Source organism: Salmo salar, chromosome ssa02 (assembly GCF_905237065.1).
Source record: "Salmo salar chromosome ssa02, Ssal_v3.1, whole genome shotgun sequence".
Lineage (NCBI taxonomy): Eukaryota > Metazoa > Chordata > Actinopteri > Salmoniformes > Salmonidae > Salmo > Salmo salar.
Window position 1 is genome coordinate 74,654,965 of NC_059443.1, and position 19,458 is coordinate 74,674,422.

At 42.4% G+C, this 19,458-nt stretch overlaps 1 protein-coding gene across 3 annotated transcripts in view; it reads right to left on the reverse strand.

The window, feature by feature from the left end:
• LOC106592889 (adhesion G protein-coupled receptor E5) overlaps positions 1-19,458 on the reverse strand; it is a 70,906-nt gene that overhangs the window by 5,565 nt on the left and 45,883 nt on the right. For all 3 annotated transcript variants that reach the window (XM_045709947.1, XM_045709944.1, XM_045709954.1), the window contains exons 9-13: positions 19,188-19,373; positions 12,989-13,183; positions 12,290-12,411; positions 11,133-11,228; positions 10,581-10,739 (exon numbers count right to left, since the gene is read on the reverse strand). In XM_045709947.1, coding sequence (XP_045565903.1) covers positions 10,581-10,739; positions 11,133-11,228; positions 12,290-12,411; positions 12,989-13,183; positions 19,188-19,373 — 758 coding nt within the window. The remainder of the gene's footprint in view (positions 1-10,580; positions 10,740-11,132; positions 11,229-12,289; positions 12,412-12,988; positions 13,184-19,187; positions 19,374-19,458) is intronic.

The following is a 19,458-nucleotide window of genomic DNA, read 5'->3' on the forward strand; positions in this document are numbered from 1 at the left end:
TGTGGTTAGATTAACCTGTTATGGCTAGGGGGCAGTATTTTCACGGCTGGATGAAAAACATACCCGATTTCATCTGGTTACTACTCCTGCGCAGTAACTAGAATATGCATATAATTATTGGCTTTGGATAGAAAACACTCCAAAGTTTCTAAAACTGTTTGAATGGTGTCTGTGAGTATAACAGAACTCAAATGGCAGGTCAAAACCTGAGAGATTCCTTTACAGGAAGTGGCCTGTCTGACCATTTCTTGAACTTCTTTGCCATCTCTATCTTTTACAAAGGATCTCTGCTCTAACGTGACACTTCCTACGTCTTCCATGGGCGCTCAGAGCCCGGGAAAAACCTGAATGTCGTCATCCATGCCCCAGGCTGAAACACATTATCGCCTTTCTCAAGTGGCCGATCAAGGGACTATGGGCTTAGGCGCGTGCCCTGGCTGCCCCCGTCTTTGTGATTTTTCCTCTGTTTGCCGAAAAGGAGATTCCCGGTCGGAATATGATCGCTTTTTTACGAGATAAATTGCATAAAAATTGATTTTAAACAGCGGTTGACATGCTTCGAAGTACGGTAATGGAATATTTAGACTTTTTTTGTCACGAGTTGCGCCATGCGCGCGACCCTGATTTACCATTTCGGATAGTGTCTGGGACGCACGAACAAAACGCCGCTATTCGGATATAACAATGGATTATTTTGGACCAAACCAACATTTGTTATTGAAGTAGCAGTCCTGGGAGTGCATTCTGACGAAGACAACAAAAGGTAATCAAACTTTTATAATAGTAAATCTGATTTTGGTGAAGGCTAAACTTGCCGGGTGTCTAAATAGCTAGCCCGTGATGGCTGGGCTATGTACTTAGAATATTGCAAAATGTGCTTTCACCAAAAAGCTATTTAAAATCGGACATATCGAGTGCATAGAGGAGTTCTGTATCTATAATTCTTAAAATAATTGTTATGCTTTTTGTGAACGTTTATCGTGAGTAATTTAGTAAATTGTTAGTAAATTCCCCGGAAGTTTGCGGGGGGTATGCTAGTTCTGAACGTCACATGCTAATGTAAAAAGCTGTTTTTTGATATAAATATGAACTTGATTGAACAAAACATGCATGTATTGTATAACATAATGTCCTAGGTGTGTCATCTGATGAAGATCATCAAAGGTTAGTGCTGCATTTAGCTGTCTTCTGGGTTTTTGTGACATTATATGCTAGCTTGAAAAATGGGTGTCTGATTATTTCTGGCTCGGTACTCTGCTGACATAATCTAATGTTTTGCTTTCGTTGTAAAGCCTTTTTGAAATCGGACAGTGTGGTTAGATTAACAAGAGTCTTGTCTTTAAAATGGTGTAAAATAGTCATATGTTTGAGAAATTGAAGTAATAGCATTTCTATGTTATTTGAATAATGCGCCACAGGATTCCACTGGCTGTTACGTAGGTGGGACGATTTGGTGCCACCTACCCTAGAGAGGTTAAATTCTTTTTTCTTTACATATTTGAATGTGCTGACAACAAAATCACACAAAAATAATCAATGGAAATCCAATTTATCAACCCATGGAGGTCTGGATTTGGAGTCACACTTAAAATGAAAGTGGAAAACCACACTACAGGCTGATCCAACTTTGATGTAATGTCCTTAAAACAAATCAAAATGAGGCTCAGTAGTGTGTGTGGCCTCCACGTGCCTGTATGACCTCCCTACAACGCCTGGGCATGCTCCTGATGAGGTGGCGGATGGTCTCCTGAGGGATCTCCTCCCAGACCTGGACTAAAGCATCCGCCAACTCTTGGACAGTCTGTGGTGCAACGTGGCGTTGGTGGATGGAGCGAGACATGATGTCCCAGATGTGCTCAATTGGATTCAGGTCTGGGGAACGGGCGGGCCAGTCCATAGCATGAATGCCTTCCTCTTGCAGGAACTGCTGACACACTCCAGCCACATGAGGTCTAGCATTGTCTTGCATTAGGAGGAACCCAGGGCCAACCGCACCAGCATATGGTCTCACAAGGGGTCTGAGGATCTCATCTCGGTACCTAATGGCAGTCAGGCTACCTCTGGTGAGCACATGGAGGGCTGTGCGGCCCCCCAAAGAAATGCCACCCCACACCATGACTGACCCACCGCCAAACCGGTCATGCTGGAGGATGTTGCAGGCAGCAGAACGTTCTCCACTGCGTCTCCAGACTCTGTCACGTCTGTCACATGTGCTCAGTGTGAACCTGCTTTCATCTGTGAAGAGCACAGGGCGCCAGTGGCGAATTTGCCAATCTTGGTGTTCTCTGGCAAATGCCAAACGTCCTGCACGGTGTTGGGCTGTAAGCACAACCCCACCTGTGGACGTCGGGCCCTCATACCACCCTCATGGAGTCTGTTTCTGACCGTTTGAGCAGACACATGCACATTTGTGGCCTGCTGGAGGTCATTTCGCAGGGCTCTGGCAGTGCTCCTCCTGCTCCTCCTTGCACAAAGGCGGAGGTAGCGGTCCTGCTGCTGGGTTGTTGCCCTCCTACGGCCTCCTCCACGTCTCCTGATGTACTGGCCTGTCTCCTGGTAGTGCCTCCATGCTCTGGACACTACGCTGACAGACACAGCAAACCTTCTTGCCACAGCTCGCATTGATGTGCCATCCTGGATGAGCTGCACTACCTGAGCCACTTGTGTGGGTTGTAGACTCCGTCTCATGCTACCACTAGAGTGAAAGCACCGCCAGCATTCAAAAGTGACCAAAACATCAGCCAGGAAGCATAGGAACTGAGAAGTGGTCTGTGGTCACCACCTGCCGAACCACTCCTTTATTGGGGGTTTATTGTCAATCAGTGTTGCTTCCTAAGTGGACAGTTTGATTTCACAGAAGTGTGATTGACTTGGAGTTACATTGTGTTGTTTAAGTGTTCCCTTTATTTTTTTGAACAGTATATATATATATTGATTAGTTGAGTTGTTTTAAGGGTATATTGTCTCACTATCACTAAGCACATATAGGGGTGGTGGGATCTTTGAGGTTGTTTCTCTCCAGGGCATAACCAGCGGGAGGGGCTGGTTGTAATGGCCACTCGTGGAGGTGTCTTTAAAACTAAGTTGGCGGCATGAGGTGAAGATTCCCGCTGCAGACAGGTTGTTCGGTGGAAGAATGTAGTTTAGCAGTGGGCGCTGTCATTGGGTACGATAGCATAAAATCAGCCTCAAGGATGAATAGCACTGTAGTAATATTCTTAGATTCTATTGAAAAGGTGAATACGGTAGTTGAGAGTGGTGTTGTGTTGCAGGAGACACAGACGTCGGTGTTCCCTCTTAGGAATCTTGTGAAGAAAGTTATACTTTCTAACGTTGCCCCCTTTTGTTAGAGAAGTATTGGAGCGAGAGTTATCTTGTCACGGAGAACTTGTTCCTACAATAAAAAAGGTAATTTTTGGCCGAAAATCGGCTTTGCTGAAACATGTCATATCTCATAGGAGACAAGTGCACATGATTTTAGAGAAGGATACTGACGAACTGAATTTAGCGGTCAGTTTCAAGATTGATGGGTTTGATTATGTGTTCCACGCTTCTACTGAATCAATGAAATGCTTTGGGTGTGGAAGAGAGGGGCATTTGGTGCGTAATTGTCCAGAGAACGAGCGTGCAGAGCCCGGTAGCAGCTCTAGTGCTGGTGAAGCTAAAGCACCACTGAGAAGGGATGAACAGGCTAAGGGTTCAGGAGAAGGGAGAAGGTGGGCAGATGTGGTGGAATAAATAGGAAAGGAGAGCAATGTGGCTACGGGGGAAGTTGTGGTAGAGCAGGGAAAAGAGGGCGGGGGGGAGTAGGTGAGACTGCGATGGAGGTCGCTGAGGAGGTGCTGGAGAATGAAATGGGAGTTCAAGAGGAGAGTGAAACAATGGAAAATGAAGCAGCTGTTTTCAAAGTACTGAGGTGGAAGAGGAAGAATTTAAGGGGTGGTGAAGGTTCTAATTCTAAGAGGAAGGTAGAGATGATAGATCAGTTGAGCATAAACAGGTTGTAGAGATGACAAATCAGTTGAGGATAAACAGGTTGTAGAGATGATGAATCAGTTGAGGATAAACAGGTTGTACAGATTGATGAATCATTTGAGGATAAACAGGTTGTAGAGATTATGTATCAGTTGAGGATAAACAGGTTGTAGAGATGATAAATCAGTTGAGGATAAACAGGTTGTAGAGATGATAAATCAGTTGAGGATAAACAGGTTGTACAGATTGATAAATCAGTTGAGGATAAACAGGTTGTAGAGATGATGAATCAGTTGAGGATAAACAGGTTGTAGAGATGATAAATCAGTTGAGGATAAACAGGTTGTACAGATTGATAAATCAGTTGAGGATAAACAGGTTGTAGAGATGATAAATCAGTTGAGGATAAACAGGTTGTACAGATTGTTAAATCAGTTGAGGATAAACAGGTTGTAGAGATGATGAATCAGTTGAGGATAAACAGATTGATAAATCAGTTGAGGATAAACAGGTTGTAGAGATGATAAATCAGTTGAGGATAAACAGGTTGTAGAGATGATAAATCACTTGAGGATAAACAGGTTGTAGAGATGATAAATCAGTTGAGGATAAACAGGTTGTACAGATTGATAAATCAGTTGAGGATAAACAGGTTGTAGAGATGGAGTTTTCTTCTGGGGATGAGAAGCGAGTGAGGCTTCTGATGCGTCACAACAAAATAGCGAGAGAATTGGGGTGGAAGGGAGGTATGGGATTGAAAAGGTATGTCAATATCTGAATTTAACAAAAGGGAAGAAATATGTGCAGGATTATGTAACAGATTTTTTTTCTCCTGAAAGTGAATTGTTTATTAAATCGGCAAAGTTACTGATGTCAAAAATAACGGGTGGAGGTTTGACAAGCCCAGAAATTGCTAGACTAAAGGGGTGGCAGGTAGTCTAGTGGTTAGAGCGTTGGACTTGTAACCGCAAGGTTGCGAGATCTAATCCTTGAGATGACAAGGTAAAAATAATCTGTCGCTCTAGCCCCTAATTTGTTCTTAACTGACTTGCCTAGTAAAATAAAAAAGAAAGTGGTGACAAGTGAGGTAAATTCTAATGGAAATGACAGAGTCTTACTCTGTGTTTTTTTTCAGCCATGAACAGTTTTAAGATTTCTTCTTCAAAAGTAAATGGTGCAAGAGACGGGGGAAAAAAGAGTCGTAGTGTATGAGTTAATAAAGGGAAAGGGAAGTGACATAAGTTTTCTACAAGAAACGCATAGTAATATGGAAAATGAAGTTATGTGGCAACAGGAGTGGGGTGGGGGGGGGGGGGGGGGCATTGGTGTGTAGTCATAAAAACTCAAAAAGTGGGGGTGTGGCCATCCTGTTCTCAAAAGGTTTTTTGCCTTTGTCATATAAGGTTGAAGAGGTAGTGGAGGGGAGGTTATTAAAAGTTAGAGTGAGATATGAAAACATCACTATGTGTTTAATAAATGTATATGTCCCAGTAGTGGCAGTTGAGAGGGTATGTTTTTTAGAGTCATTATCAAATACCATTGAGAAATGTAATACTGAGGATGATTTATTTCTTGCAGGGGATTTTAACTGTACTGTCAGTGATTTAGATAGAAATCACAAAGAACCTCATATAGGTTTTTTAGGACTTACATTTTTTTTTTATCACCTTATTGTAACACATGAACTATGTGATATTTGGCAGAGTCAAAATGGAGGCACGAGACAGTATACATGGGCTAATGTGAGAGAGAACACCATCTCTCTAGCTAGGTTAGCCAGCATCTCTCTAGCCAGCATCAATCTCAGGTCTGTAAATCAAGTGTGATGACCCCAGTGGGATTTTCTGATCATTGTTTAGTAACAGAGTTGGTGTACATTAATGCTGTAAAACCCAAAAGTGCATACTGGCATTTTAATATAACTTTATTTTGTGATGCTCACTTCAGGAAATGTTTAAGTTTTTTCTGGGAGAGGTGGAGGTCTAAAGAGGACAGTTTTGTATCTCTTCAACAGTGGTGGGATATAGGGAAAATCCAGATTCAACAATTCTGTAATCAATACACGATGAATGTCCCCAGTGATATCAGCAGATAAATGAACGCCCTAGAGTCTGAAATAGTGGAACATGGCAGACCTGCAGGGTATCAGAGCACAGGGGGCATTGGTGAGAAGAACATTTCAGGGAATCTCTAAAATGGATGCCTCATCCACATTTTTTATTTGGTTTAGAGAAAAAGAATGGACAAAGAAGAGTTATACATTGCCTCAAATCAGCTGTTAGACAGGAGCTCGCTAGCCCAAGTGAAATTAGACAGAGGGCAGTAGAGTTCTATGCTGAGCTCTACAAGTGTGAGTATAAAGAGGATAAAACAGTGACACAGCAGTTCCTTGATGGGCTCCCACAGGCGGCTGCAGAAGCTCAGGTTGAACTAGAGCAACCATTGTCTTTGCAGGAGCTATACACTGCATTAAAAGGCATGGAAAATGGAAGGGCACTGATGGGCTTCCTGGTGACTTTTTAACCTCTCTAGGGTAGGTGGCACCAAATCGTCCCACCTACGTAACAGCCAGTGTAATCCCGTGGCGCGTTATTCAAAAACCTCAAAAATGCAAAAACTTCAATTTTTCAAACATATGACTATTTTACACCATTTTAAAGACAAGACTCTCGTTAATCTAACCACACTGTCCGATATCAAAAAGGCTTTACAACGAAAGCAAAACAGATTATATCAGCAGAGTACCCAGCCAGAAATAATCAGACACCCATTTTTCAAGCTAGCATATAATGTCACATAAACCCAAACCACAGCTAAATGCAGCACTAACCTTTGATGATCTTCATCAGATGACAACCCTAGGACATTATGTTATACAATACATGCATGTTTTGTTCAATCAAGTTCATATTTATATCAAAAACCAGCTTTTTACATTAGCATGTGACTAGCATTCCCACCGAACACTGCCGGTGAATTTACTAAATTACTCACGATAAATGTTCACAAAAAGGATAACAATTATTTTAAGAATTATAGATACAGAACTCCTCTATGCACTTGATATGTCCGATTTTAAAATAGCTTTTCGGTGAAAGCACATTTTGCAATATTCTCAGTAGATAGCCCGGCATCACAGGGCTAGCTATTTAGACACCCAGCAAGTTTAGCACTCACCAAAGTCAGATTTACTATAAGAAAAATGTTATTACCTTTGCTGTCTTCGTCAGAATGCACTCCCAGGGCTTCTACTTCAATAACAAATGTTGGTTTGGTTCAAAATAATCCATAGTTATATCCAAACAGCGGCGTTTTGTTCGTGCGTTCAAGACACTATCCGAAAGGGTAAATAAGGGTGACGAGCATGGCGCAATTCGTGACCAAAATTTTCTAAATATTCCATTACCGTAGTTCGAAGCATGTCAACCGCTGTTTAAAATCAATTTTTATGCCATTTTTCTCATAAAAAAGCGATAATATTCCGACCATGAATCTGCGTTTAGGTAAACAGACGAAAGAAAATAAAGCATTCGGTCGACTTGGGCACGCACCTAAGCCCATAGTACTCTGATCGGCCACTTGCCAAAAGCGATAATGTGTTTCAGCCAGAGGATGCCTCGATATCGTTCAGCTTTTTCCCGGGCTCTGAGAGCCTATGGGAGCCGTAGGAAGTGTCACGTTAGAGCAAAGATCCTCAGTCTTCAATAAAAAGAGCCAAGATGAAACACAATTTGTCAGACAGGCCACTTCCTGCATGGAATCTTCTCAGGTTTTGGCCTGCCATTTGAGTTCTGTTATACTCACAGACACCATTCAAACAGTTTTAGAAACTTTAGGGTTTTTTCTATCCAAAGCCAATAATTATATGCATATTCTAGTTACTGGGCAGGAGTAGTAACCAGATTAAATCGGGTACGTTTTTTATCCGGCCGTGTCAATACTGCCCCCTAGCCCTAACAGGTTAATGCTTTTGTGTGCAGGGAGCTGTCCTCAGATAATCACATGGTATGCTTTCGCCATAAAGCCTTTTTGAAATCTGACAAAGTGGCTGGATTGACGTATAACACTTGTATTTTCATGAATGTTTAACCTGTTATGGATAGGGGGCAGTATTTTCACGGCCGGATAAAAAATGTACCCGATTTAATCTGATTATTACTCCTGCCCAGAAACTAGAATATGCATATAATTATTAGCTTTGGATAGAAAACACTCCAAAGTTTCTAAAACTGTTTGAATGGTGTCTGTGAGTATAACAGAACTCATTTGGCAGGCCAAAACCTGAGAAGATTCTGTACAGGAAGTACCCTGTCTGACGATTTCTTGGCCTTCTTGATCATCTCTATCCAAAACAGGGGATCTCTGCTGTAACGTGACACTTCCTACGGCTCCCATAGGCTCTCAGAAGGCGGCAAAAAGCTGAATGCTGGCTTTGCAGGCCCTGGCTGAAAAACACTTGCGCATTTAGATAGTGGTCGATCAGAGAACAGAGACTGGAGGCGCGTGCACGAGGCGACCCCATGTTTTTATTCTTTCGTCTTTGAACGAAAACAACGACTCCCGGTCGGAATATTATCGCTTTTTTATGAGAAAAATAGCATAAAAATTGATTTTAAACAGCGGTTGACATGCTTCGAAGTACGGTAATGTAATATTTAGAATTTTTTTGTCACGAAACGCGTGGGGCGCGTAACCCTTCGTCACCCTTGGATAGTGTCTTGAACGCACGAACAAAACGCCGCTATTTGGATATAACTATGGATTATTTGGAACCAAACCAACATTTGTTATTGAAGTAGAAGTCCTGGGAGTGCATTCTGACGAAGAACAGGAAAGGTAATCGAATTTTTCTTATAGTAAATCTGAGTTTGGTGAGGGTCAAACTTGGTGGGTGTCAAAATAGCTAGCCTGTGATGGCGAGCTATCTACTCAGAATATTGCAAAATGTGCTTTCACCGAAAAGCTATTTTAAAATTGGACACCTCGATTGCATAAAGGAGTTCTGTATCTATAATTCTTAAAATAATTGTTATGTTTTTTGTGAACGTTTATCGTGAGAAATTTAGTAAATTCACCGGAAGTGTTCGGTGGGAATGCTAGTTCTGAACGTCACATGCTAATGTAAAAAGCTGGTTTTTGATATAAATATGAACTTGATTGAACAAAACATGCATGTATTGTATAACATAATGTCCTAGGAGTGTCATCTGATGAAGATCATCAAAGGTTAGTGCTGAATTTAGCTGTGGTTTTGTTTTTTGTGACATTATATGCTAGCTTGAAAAATGGGTGTCTGATTATTTCTGGCTGGGTACTCTGCTGACATAATCTAATGTTTTGCTTTCGCTGTAAAGCCTTTTTGAAATCGGACAGTGTGGTTAGATAAAGGAGAGTCTTGTCTTTAAAATGGTGTAAAATAGTCATATGTTTGAAAAATGGAAGTTTTTGGATTTTTGAGGAATTTGTAATTCGCGCCACGCCTATCATTGGATGTTGGAGCAGGTGTTCCGCTAGCGGAACGTCTAGATGTAAGAGGTTAATATTAACATTTTTGTCATTTGAATTTCGCGCTCTGCAATTTCACCGGATGTTGGCCAGGTGGGACGGTAGCGTCCCACTGATCCGCAACAATATTTATTAAAGAAGGCTTTATTTTTGGTTGATAGTAGTCAGAGTTCTAGGGATGGAGTACCTCCATTTTACAGAGGCCTTCTTAGGGTTTGGAGTATAATGAAGGTGTCCAGACACACTAAGGCGGAATCAGTGCACTGGCTGTTGGAGGAACCTCTGGTTTATGGGGCAAAACTGGATTGTACAACTGAAGCTGTTCCACATTTCTCCAAGATGCTAGTAAAGAGAAAAATCATCACCCTAAGGAAGTTAATGGACATGGCTGGGCCCACATTAATGGATGGAGGACAAGTGGCTGAACATTTGGGGGTGAGGTCGAAAAGGATTGTCGGACAAATGCTGGAAAGTTGCAGGAAGGCTCTGTCAGCAGAGGAGCGGATTATCATCAAGAGTTACTACAAAAAGACCAGATGAAGACGCCCCATTTCCCAGACTAGGGATGACATCCAATATGCCAGAGTCAGACAGAAAGGCTTTATTACTGGATTTGAGAGGGTTGGAAGAGGTGGGTTTGGATGAGGTGAATGTTAAGGAGTTATTTGGGGTGGTGTCAAGGTTTTAAATAAAGATAAAGTGAAAAATAGAAAGACACTCCTTGGAGGGTAAAACTAGGTCTCTGTGACAAGGTAAAACCAGCATGGAAAGCACTGTACAAGCCACCGTTACAAAAGGCTACAGGTGTTATGCAATGGATGGTGTTGCATGGTATCATTGCAATTAATGCTTTGGTATCTGTCATTCATTAAGATGTTGGAGATGGATGTCCTTTTTGTATAGTAAGAGAACCAAGTTTTCACTGATTTATGGAGTGTGAGAAAATAAAGCCTCTCTGTGAAATACTAGAGTCTTTGTTTACAGCCGTAGGGGAGATTTTCAATAAAACTGTTTTTATTTTGGAGTTTCAATACAGTAAGCAGCAGAAAAGAAAATGTCAATTGTTACATTTTATTTTGGGACAAACACACACCCCTTACTTGATCTTGTGTAGGTTGGAGAGGTCAGGGTTGAGAATAGATAACTTTTGGGCCAGCCTCCAGACAGTGATGATGAAGATGAAAGCGTTGAGAATGATGATAGTGCACACTGGGCCGAAGAAACTCCAGATGAATCCTCTCTCCAGAGACAACCAACAGCTGACAGAGACACACAGAGAGGATAACATTAGATTTAGGTTAAGTACATGTTATATTTCTGTTACGTTGTGTTCATTTTAAGTTAGGTTCAATCAAGGATCTTTCTCTGGAGACAACCAACAGATTATACACAGAGTGGATATAGTTAGAATAAGGTTATATTAAAGTTGGAATTATGTTATCTGGTGTTATTTACATGTTATAATTATGTTTAATAAAATCTCTCTCCAGAGGCAACCAGCAGCTGACAGGTTATTTATATGGGACAGATTTGCTACACTCTGTCACACACACACAGCACTCTTTTTCTTTCTCTCACACACACACACAGACACACACACAGACACACACACACACACACACACAGAGTTAGAGACTCAGACACACACTCACTGTTGTGTGGTACCGTATCCATCTGGGTAGGTGATAGCAGAGATGATGACTATAGCCAGTGGCAGTCCATATCCCACAGCATACAGGTACAGAGGTCTACAGTAAGAAAATGAATCACAGAGATTTATAAAATACAGGTACAGAGGTCTACAGTAAGAAGAAGAGTCACAGAGATTCATAAAATACAGGTACAGAGGCTTACAGTAAGAAGATGAATCACAGAGATTCATAAAATACAGGTATAGAGGTTTACAGTAAGAAGATGAATCACAGAGCTTCATAAAATACAGGTACAGAGGTCTACAGTAGGAAGAAGAACCACATAGGTTCATAAAATAGCAGTTAAAAGAAAAGGTAACACACCAAGGTAATAATAATATCAAGATAAAATAAAGTAGTAAGACATACACCACCGTTCAACAGTTTGGGGTCACTTAGAAATGACCTTGTTTTTGAAAGAAAATAAAAACATTTGTCCATTAAAATAACATCAAATTGATCAGAAATACAGTGTAGACACTTAATGTTGTAAATGACTGTTGTAGCTGGAAACGGCAGATTTTTTATGGAATATCTAGATGGGCGTACAGAGACCCATAATCAGCAACCATCACTCCTGTGTTGCAATGGCACGTTGTGTTAGCTAATACAAGTTTATCATTTTAAAAGGCTAATTGATCATTAGAAAACCCTTTTGCAATTATGTTAGCACAGCTGAAAACTGTTGTTCTGATTAAAGAAGCAATAAAACTGGCCTTATTTAGACTAGTTGAGTATCTGGAGCATCAGCATTTGTGGGTTCGATTACAGGCTCAAAATGGCCAGAAACAAATAATTTTCTTCTGAAAATCATCAGTCTATTGTTGTTCTGAGAGATGAAGGCTACAATGTATTTCTGATCAATTTTATGTTATTTTAATGGACAAAATAATTTGTTTTTCTTTCTTTCAAAAAAAAAAAGAAATTTCTAAGTGACCCAAAACTTTTGAACTGTAGTGTATAATGAAAATAGATTATAGATTAGAAAATAATATAAATACAGACATTACGTATCTAAATTAATATAACATAAATGTATAATACAAATAAATACTAATGTATACTCTATATATATAATAACACATATGATTGATAAATATATCAAATAAAATAATAACCTTATGGTAGTGTTGAAGACCAGGACCACCATGCGGTAGAGCTGAACCCCCTCTAACAACATCCAACTGAAGGATCCTAGGAAGAACAGGTGGAGGAGACCTGCTACAACCCTACATCCTCCCTGAGAGAGGAGAGGAGAGGAGAGGAGAGGCGAGGAGAGGCGAGGCCAGGCGGGGCGAGGCGAGGCGAGGCGAGGCGAGGCGAGGCGAGTAGGGAGGAGAGGGGGAGGAAAGGACAGGGGGGACGGGGAGGAGAGGACAGGAGGACAGGGAGTAGGAGTGGAAAGGCCAGGTGGGGACAGGGGGAAGGAGAGGACAGGGGTGACAGGGTGGAGGAGAGGAGAGGGGGACAGGGTGGAAGAGAGGAGAGGGGGGAGAGGTGGAGAAGGGGTGGAAAGGTGAGGGGAGGAGGGGAGATGAGAGGAGGAGAAGGGGAGGGGAGGAGGAGAGATGAAAGGGATAAAATTCAAATTGAATATCAAAAAACTTAGAACTGACTGGATGTAAAAAAGGGCTTCTTTTTAGTTATTTGTTTGTCATCCTGGGTATAGAAGGGGGTACAAGATCCTAGGGGGAGCAACACCAAATCTTCAGTGACAAGGAAAATATTAAATAGATAAATTGCTATATATACCTTGATTGTCAGATTGACACACACACAAACACATACACACACACTCCCCACATCCCTATACCCACCTTGCTCTGTGTGTGAGAGATGCCGGTGAGGAAGACGAGGTCAGCGATGAAGAGGCAGACACAGAGGTGGAGGTGGATGGTGGTTCGTGTCCCCTGGATGGACCGACACAGCCAGAAGGTCAGGATGCACAGCAACAGACACACCACAGACACCGACAGACCCAGCCACGTCAACAGACACAGCTCAAAGGTATCCTGGAAGGAGGGAGGGAGGTTTACATAATATATAACATCAGTGTTGATCCGTCATTCATCTGTTTTGAGCCCCACATTTTTTGCAAAAAAATTAAAAAATACAATAAATAATATATATATATATATAAATGTATTTTTTGGTGTCTTGCCTGTTTCGCATGTTATTTTGCCATTAATACGTGTCACATATCAGTTTGCAAACAATTAAGAAATATATATCTATCTTAAGTGATGCAGCTCCAAAAAGAGGTGTTTCAGCGTAGCTCAGCGCTTTCTGTGGTGGTGGGGCGAGACAGCAGAAAATAGCAGCATTGCGCCGTGATTGGCTCAGTGTTCTGTCACTCATGGGGACACTACATCATCGCCAAGTTTAAGTCCTTAGTAAGGGTAGACATACAAAATGTCAGCCCTTTGGGTCCTGCCATAGAGTTATATTACAAGTGCCCTTCCAAGAATGCTCAAGGTCATTGGCCACAGATAAAATGACGTCAAATCACGTCATATGTATACTGGCTTTGACTTGAACCGATCATGTCAACATCTTACTTTCAAAGTCTTAGCTAGCAGTCACGATCATGAATCAAGTCGACATTTTTAATACTTGTCATATGAAGAGAAAAAATGAAGAGAAATTGTAGATAAAACGTCGCAGTTAAAAAAATATGTATAAGAATAAGAGACAAAGGTAACAAGTAATTAAGTAGCACAAGTAATTAAGTAGTACAAGTAATTAAAAAGCAGTAGTAAAATAGCAATAGCGAGACAGTATACAGGTGGGTACCAATACAGAGTCAATGTGCGGGGCCACCGGTTAGTTGAGGTAGTATGTACGTGAAGGTAGAGTTATTAAAGTGACTATGCATAGATGATAGCAACAGAGAGTAGCAGCGGTGTAAAGGGGGGGGCAATGCAAATTGTCTGGGTAGCCATTCGATTAGATGTTCAGGAGTCTTATGGCTTGGGGGTAGAAGCTGTTTAGAAGCCTCTTGGACCTAGACAGTCTATGACTAGGGTGGCTGGAGTCTTTGATCATTTTTAGGGCCTTCCTCTGACACCGCCTGGAATAGAGGTCCTGGATGGCAGGAAGCTTGGCCCCAGTGATGTACTGGGCCGTTCGCACTGCCCTCTGTTGTGCCTTGCGGTTGAAGGCCGAGCAGTTGCCATACCAGGCAGTGATGCAGCCAGTCAGGATGCTCTCGATCGTGCAGCTGTAGAACCTTTTGAGGATCTGAGGACCCATGCCAAATCTTTTCAGTCTCCTGAGGGGGAATAGGTTTTGTCGTGCCCTCTTCACGACTGTCTTGGTGTGCTTGGACCATGTTAGTTTGTTGGTGATGTGGACACCAAGGAACTTGAAGCTCTCATCGTGCTCCACTACAGACCCATTGATGAGAATGGGGGCGTGCTCGGTCCTCTTTTTCCTGTAGCCAACAATCATCTCTTTTGTCTTGATCACGTTGAGGGAGAGGTTGCTCTCTTGGCATCACAAGGCCAGGTCTCTGACCTCCTCCCTATAGGCTATCTTGTCGTTGTCGGTGATCAGGCCTACCACTTGTGTCATCGGCAAATTTAATGATGATGTCATGCCTGGCCGTGCAGTCATGAGTGAACAGGGAGTACAGGAGGGGGCTGAGCACGCACCCCTGAGGGGCCCCTGTGTTGAGGATCAGCGTGGCGGATGTGTTGTTTCCTACCCTACCACCTGGGGGCGGCCCATCAGTAACTCCAGGATCCAGTTGCAGAGGGAGGTGTTTAGTCCCAGGGTCCTTAGCTTATTGGTGAGCTATGAGGGCACAATGGTGTTGAACGCTGAGCTGTTGTCAATGAATAGCATTGTCACATAGGTGTTCATTTTGTTCAGGTGGGAAAGGGCAGTGTGGAGTGCAATAGAGATTGCATCATCTGTGGATCTGTTGGGGCGGTATGCAAATTGGAGTGGGACTAGGGTTTCTTGGATGATGGTGTTGATGTGAGCCATGACCAGCCTTTCAAAGCACTTCATGGCTGCAGACGTGAGTGCCACGGGTCGGTAGTCATTTAGGCAAGTTAACTTAGTGTTCTTGGGCACAGGCACTCTGGTCTACTTAAAACATGTTGGTATTACAGACTCGGACAGGGAGAGGTTGAACATGTCAGTGAAGACACTTGCCAGTTGGTCAGCGCATGCTCGCAGTAGACGTCCTAGTAATCCGTCTGGCCCTGCGGCATTGTGAATGTTTAACGGTCTTACTCACATCGGCTGCGGAAAGCGTGATCACACAGTCTTCCGGCACAGCTGGTGCTCTCATGCATGTTTCAGTGTTATTTGCCTCGAAGCGAGCATAGAAGTGGTTTAGCTTGTCTGGTAGGCTCGTGTCACTGGGCAGCTCTCGGCTGTGCTTCCCATTGTAGTCTGTAATGGTTTGCTAGGCCTGTCACATCCGACGAGTGTCAGAGTCGGTGTAGTATGATTTGATCTTACAAGCTGACTACACCGCTCACGTCGCATGTGCGAGAGTTGCAAAATAAATTTAGAAATCTATATTATTCAATTATTGCACCCACACTGTTCGCGCGCCAACGAGCGTCTGCGTTGCCAAGGGCTAAAATAGAAGTCAGTTATATTTGTGACGCAGATCGAGCTGCAAGTCCTGCCTCTCCCATCTCCTCATTGGTTTATAGAAGCACGTACCCACGTGCCATCTCCTCATTGGTTATCCCCACATGGGTGACTGAAAGACGAACGAGGTTAGTGGCGGTAATGCACCTCATTTATGAAAGTTGCCAATCGCAATATAAAGTCAAGAGAAGAAAAAGCCTAGAAGGAGGAGAGATGACTAGAAACAATTCGGTTGACTGTTTTATGTGTGGATTATTTGTCGGAGTAGAAGACCTTGTGCATTTCATGTAAAATAACAACTCAATGTTTATATCCCAGGACAAGTTAGCTGGCAACAGCAAGCTAGCTAAATAGGACGAATTAGCTAGCAAGTGCAAGCTAGCTAGCTAAATTGCCATAAATGTTTAATGATTTTCGACCTGTCCCCAAATTAATGTAATTGGTTTGTTTGTTTTGATATTTAACCTGCGTGTCGTGATTGCGTTTAGTGTGGGAGGACAAAATACATTCATGCACAATTGCGCACGATGGCGCACACGCGCAACCGGTTTGGGTTCCGTGTTAGTCCTGTATTGACGCTTTGCCTGATGGTTCGTCGGAGGGCATAGTGGGATTTCTTATAAGTTTTCGGGTTAGAGTCCCGCTCCTTGAAAGCGGCAGCTCTAGCCTTTAGCTCACTGCGGATATTCCCTGTAATCCATGGCTTCTGGTTGGGGAATGTACGTACGGTCACTGTGGGGATGACGTCATCGATGCACTTATTGATGAAGCCAATGACTGATGTGGTGTACTCCTCAATGCCATCGGAGGAATCCCGGAACATATTCCAGTCTGTGCTTGCAAAACAGTTCTGAAGCTTAGCATCTGCTTCATCTGACCACTTTTTTATTGATCTCATCACTGGTGCTTCCTGCTTTAATTTTTGCTTCTAAGCAGGAGTCAGGAGGATATAATTATAGTCAGATTTGCCAAATGGAGGGCGAGGGAGAGCTTTGTATGCGTCTCTGTGTGTGGAGTATAGGTGGTCCAGTGTTTTTTCCCCTCTGGTTGCACATTTAATATGCTGATAGAAATTTGGTAAAACGGATTTAAGTTTCCCTGCGTTAAAGTCCCCGGCTACTAGGAGTGTCGCCTCTGGGTGAGCGTTTTCTTGTTTGCTTATGGTGGAATACAGTTCATTCAATGCAAATAAACAAACAAACAAAAAACTATCGGTTGGGGGAATGTAAAACGTCTGCCTTTTTCTCCGGTGCCAACTTAACCCAACAGTAAGTGGTTTGTAAAGAATCAATGGCTAACTGCAAGCAATACAAAGCAATCTTTAGCCTGATTTCAATGGAATGGCTGCGTGTTTTTTTTTCAGAGTTCCCACCATAAATCCAGAGAATGCCAGACTCTGATGACAAAGTTTGATGATAAAATTTGCCCACAAAGGACCGCCGTGCCACCTTCCTGTTAAAGTGAGCACATCACAAGTTGAGTCCAAAAATATCTTGTATGCTGCTGTATAAATGATGTAATATGCCAGGGAGATAGTATTACCTTCTTAGCTACAGTATACCTAAGTGTATGTTGTGTAGTAAGCTGTTAGTTGCCCATGTGCCTCACCTTAATAAGTTGGCCTATTTGTAACAACGAGGGATTGTAAACACATCGTTCATGGCCAGTGTGCTTATTTGATAACTTTTTGTGTACAGCTTTGACAGTGCTATTGATAGTAGTGGTGGCACTTGGCATACACGCAAATTCAGCACACACAACATTCTATAATAGAATAGTGTTATTTTAAGTGTATCTTTTTTTACATCAAATACCCAATGTGCCTCACCCTAATAATTTTGTCTATTTTCACCTCTTTATTTCGCCAACTGTTCTGACTTGGTGGTGCACATGTAGCCTATAACCTGTTTTAGAGAAATGTAATCATTGAATATTGTAAGCGCTTTCATTGTCTGTTTATTTGCCCCCTTTTTTTATCCTATGTTTCTGACTTGTTGTACAGGGAGAACACTGTAAGAATGGCCCATGTTCTGAATTCTATCGCTGTACATTTCAAAATTGCTGAACAAATAGTTATATTCACCACGTCCGTCGTCGCTCGCTCATTAATGTCTTAATCATAATGACGTATTGCCTCTTATCTGCTTGTCGTCCCCTTATGCCATAGTTTGTACATCTCAATTGTCAGTAGAAACCACATTTGTTTAAGCAAGTCAGCCATATCAGCTATGTTTTTTTAAAGGCAGTAAATGAGGCTGAATTAACTGTTTCACTGCCAGACAAGGCTCCGCTGATAGCCAGGTGTAGCAGTGGTAAGGTGTTGGGACTTTGCTGTTGGGACAGCTTTATGTAGGCCCTAACAGTTTGTGGGCACCATTTCTCACCGTTACAGTGCAATTCATGTATTGTTTAGTGTTGTGTTGTGTAGTGGCTTGCTGACATGCATCCTACATTTATTTGGGTTTGCCCCACCAAGATTTACATGCTAAAATCACCACTGTATAACATCAAGATGCATGGAGGGAAGGAAAGAGAGAATTAGCCTGTTCATCAGGTTAACAAAGCTAGCTAGTTTGGTTTGAAGAGCCATCAACACCATTTAAGACAAAGAGCTCAGTTAATGTTAAGCATCTTCAGCTATCCTCAGTTAATGTTAAGCATCTTCAGCCATCCTCAGTTAATGTTAAGCATCTTCAGCTATCCTCAGTTAATGTTAAGCATCTTCAGCTATCCTCAGTTAATGTTAAGCTTCTTCAGCCATCCTCAGTTAATGTTAAGCATCTTCAGCTATCCTCAGTTAATGTTAAGCATCTTCAGCCATCCTCAGTTAATGTTAAGCATCTTCAGCCATCCTCAGTTAATGTTAAGCATCTTCAGCTATCCTCAGTTAATGTTAAGCATCTTCAGCTATCCTCAGTTAATGTTAAGCATCTTCAACCATCCTCAGTTAATGTTAAGCATCTTCAGCCATCCTCAGTTAATGTTAAGCATCTTCAGCTATCCTCAGTTAATGTTAAGCATCTTCAGCCATCCTCAGTTAATGTTAAGCATCTTCAGCTATCCTCAGTTAATGTTAAGTTTCTTCAGCTATCCTCAGTTAATGTTAAGCATCTTCAGCTATCCTCAGTTAATGTTAAGCATCTTCAGCCATCCTCAATTAATGCTAAGCAGCTTCAGCTATCCTCAGTTAATGTTAAGCAGCTTCAGCTATCCTCAGTTGATTGAAAACAACACAGCCTTTAACTCATTACTCAACCTACTCAACTGACAACATAGGGTAAGGAGCATTATCTTGACATCAACCAGTGTGTGTGTGTGTGTGTGTGTGTGTGTGTGTGTGTGTGTGTGTGTGTGTGTGTGTGTGTGTGTGTGTGTGTGTGTGTGTGTGTGTGTGTGTGTGTGTACCTTTACAGGGTAGAGGGCCATGAGAACAGCAAAGCTGCTAAGGTGGGTACAGGAACACACAGTGTGTGTAGCGTTAGACGTGACTTTGGTACAGCCACTCCTTGACCACGCACCTCCCTCTTCATGGACACGCCCCTCCGACCAGAACACACAGGTATAGTTCATTTCTGATGACTCCGCCCTCACCTGGGGTTGGGGGGGGGAGGGAGAAAGAGACAGCGAGAGAGAGACAGACAGAGAAACAGAGAGAGAGAGAGACAAACATTGGCTA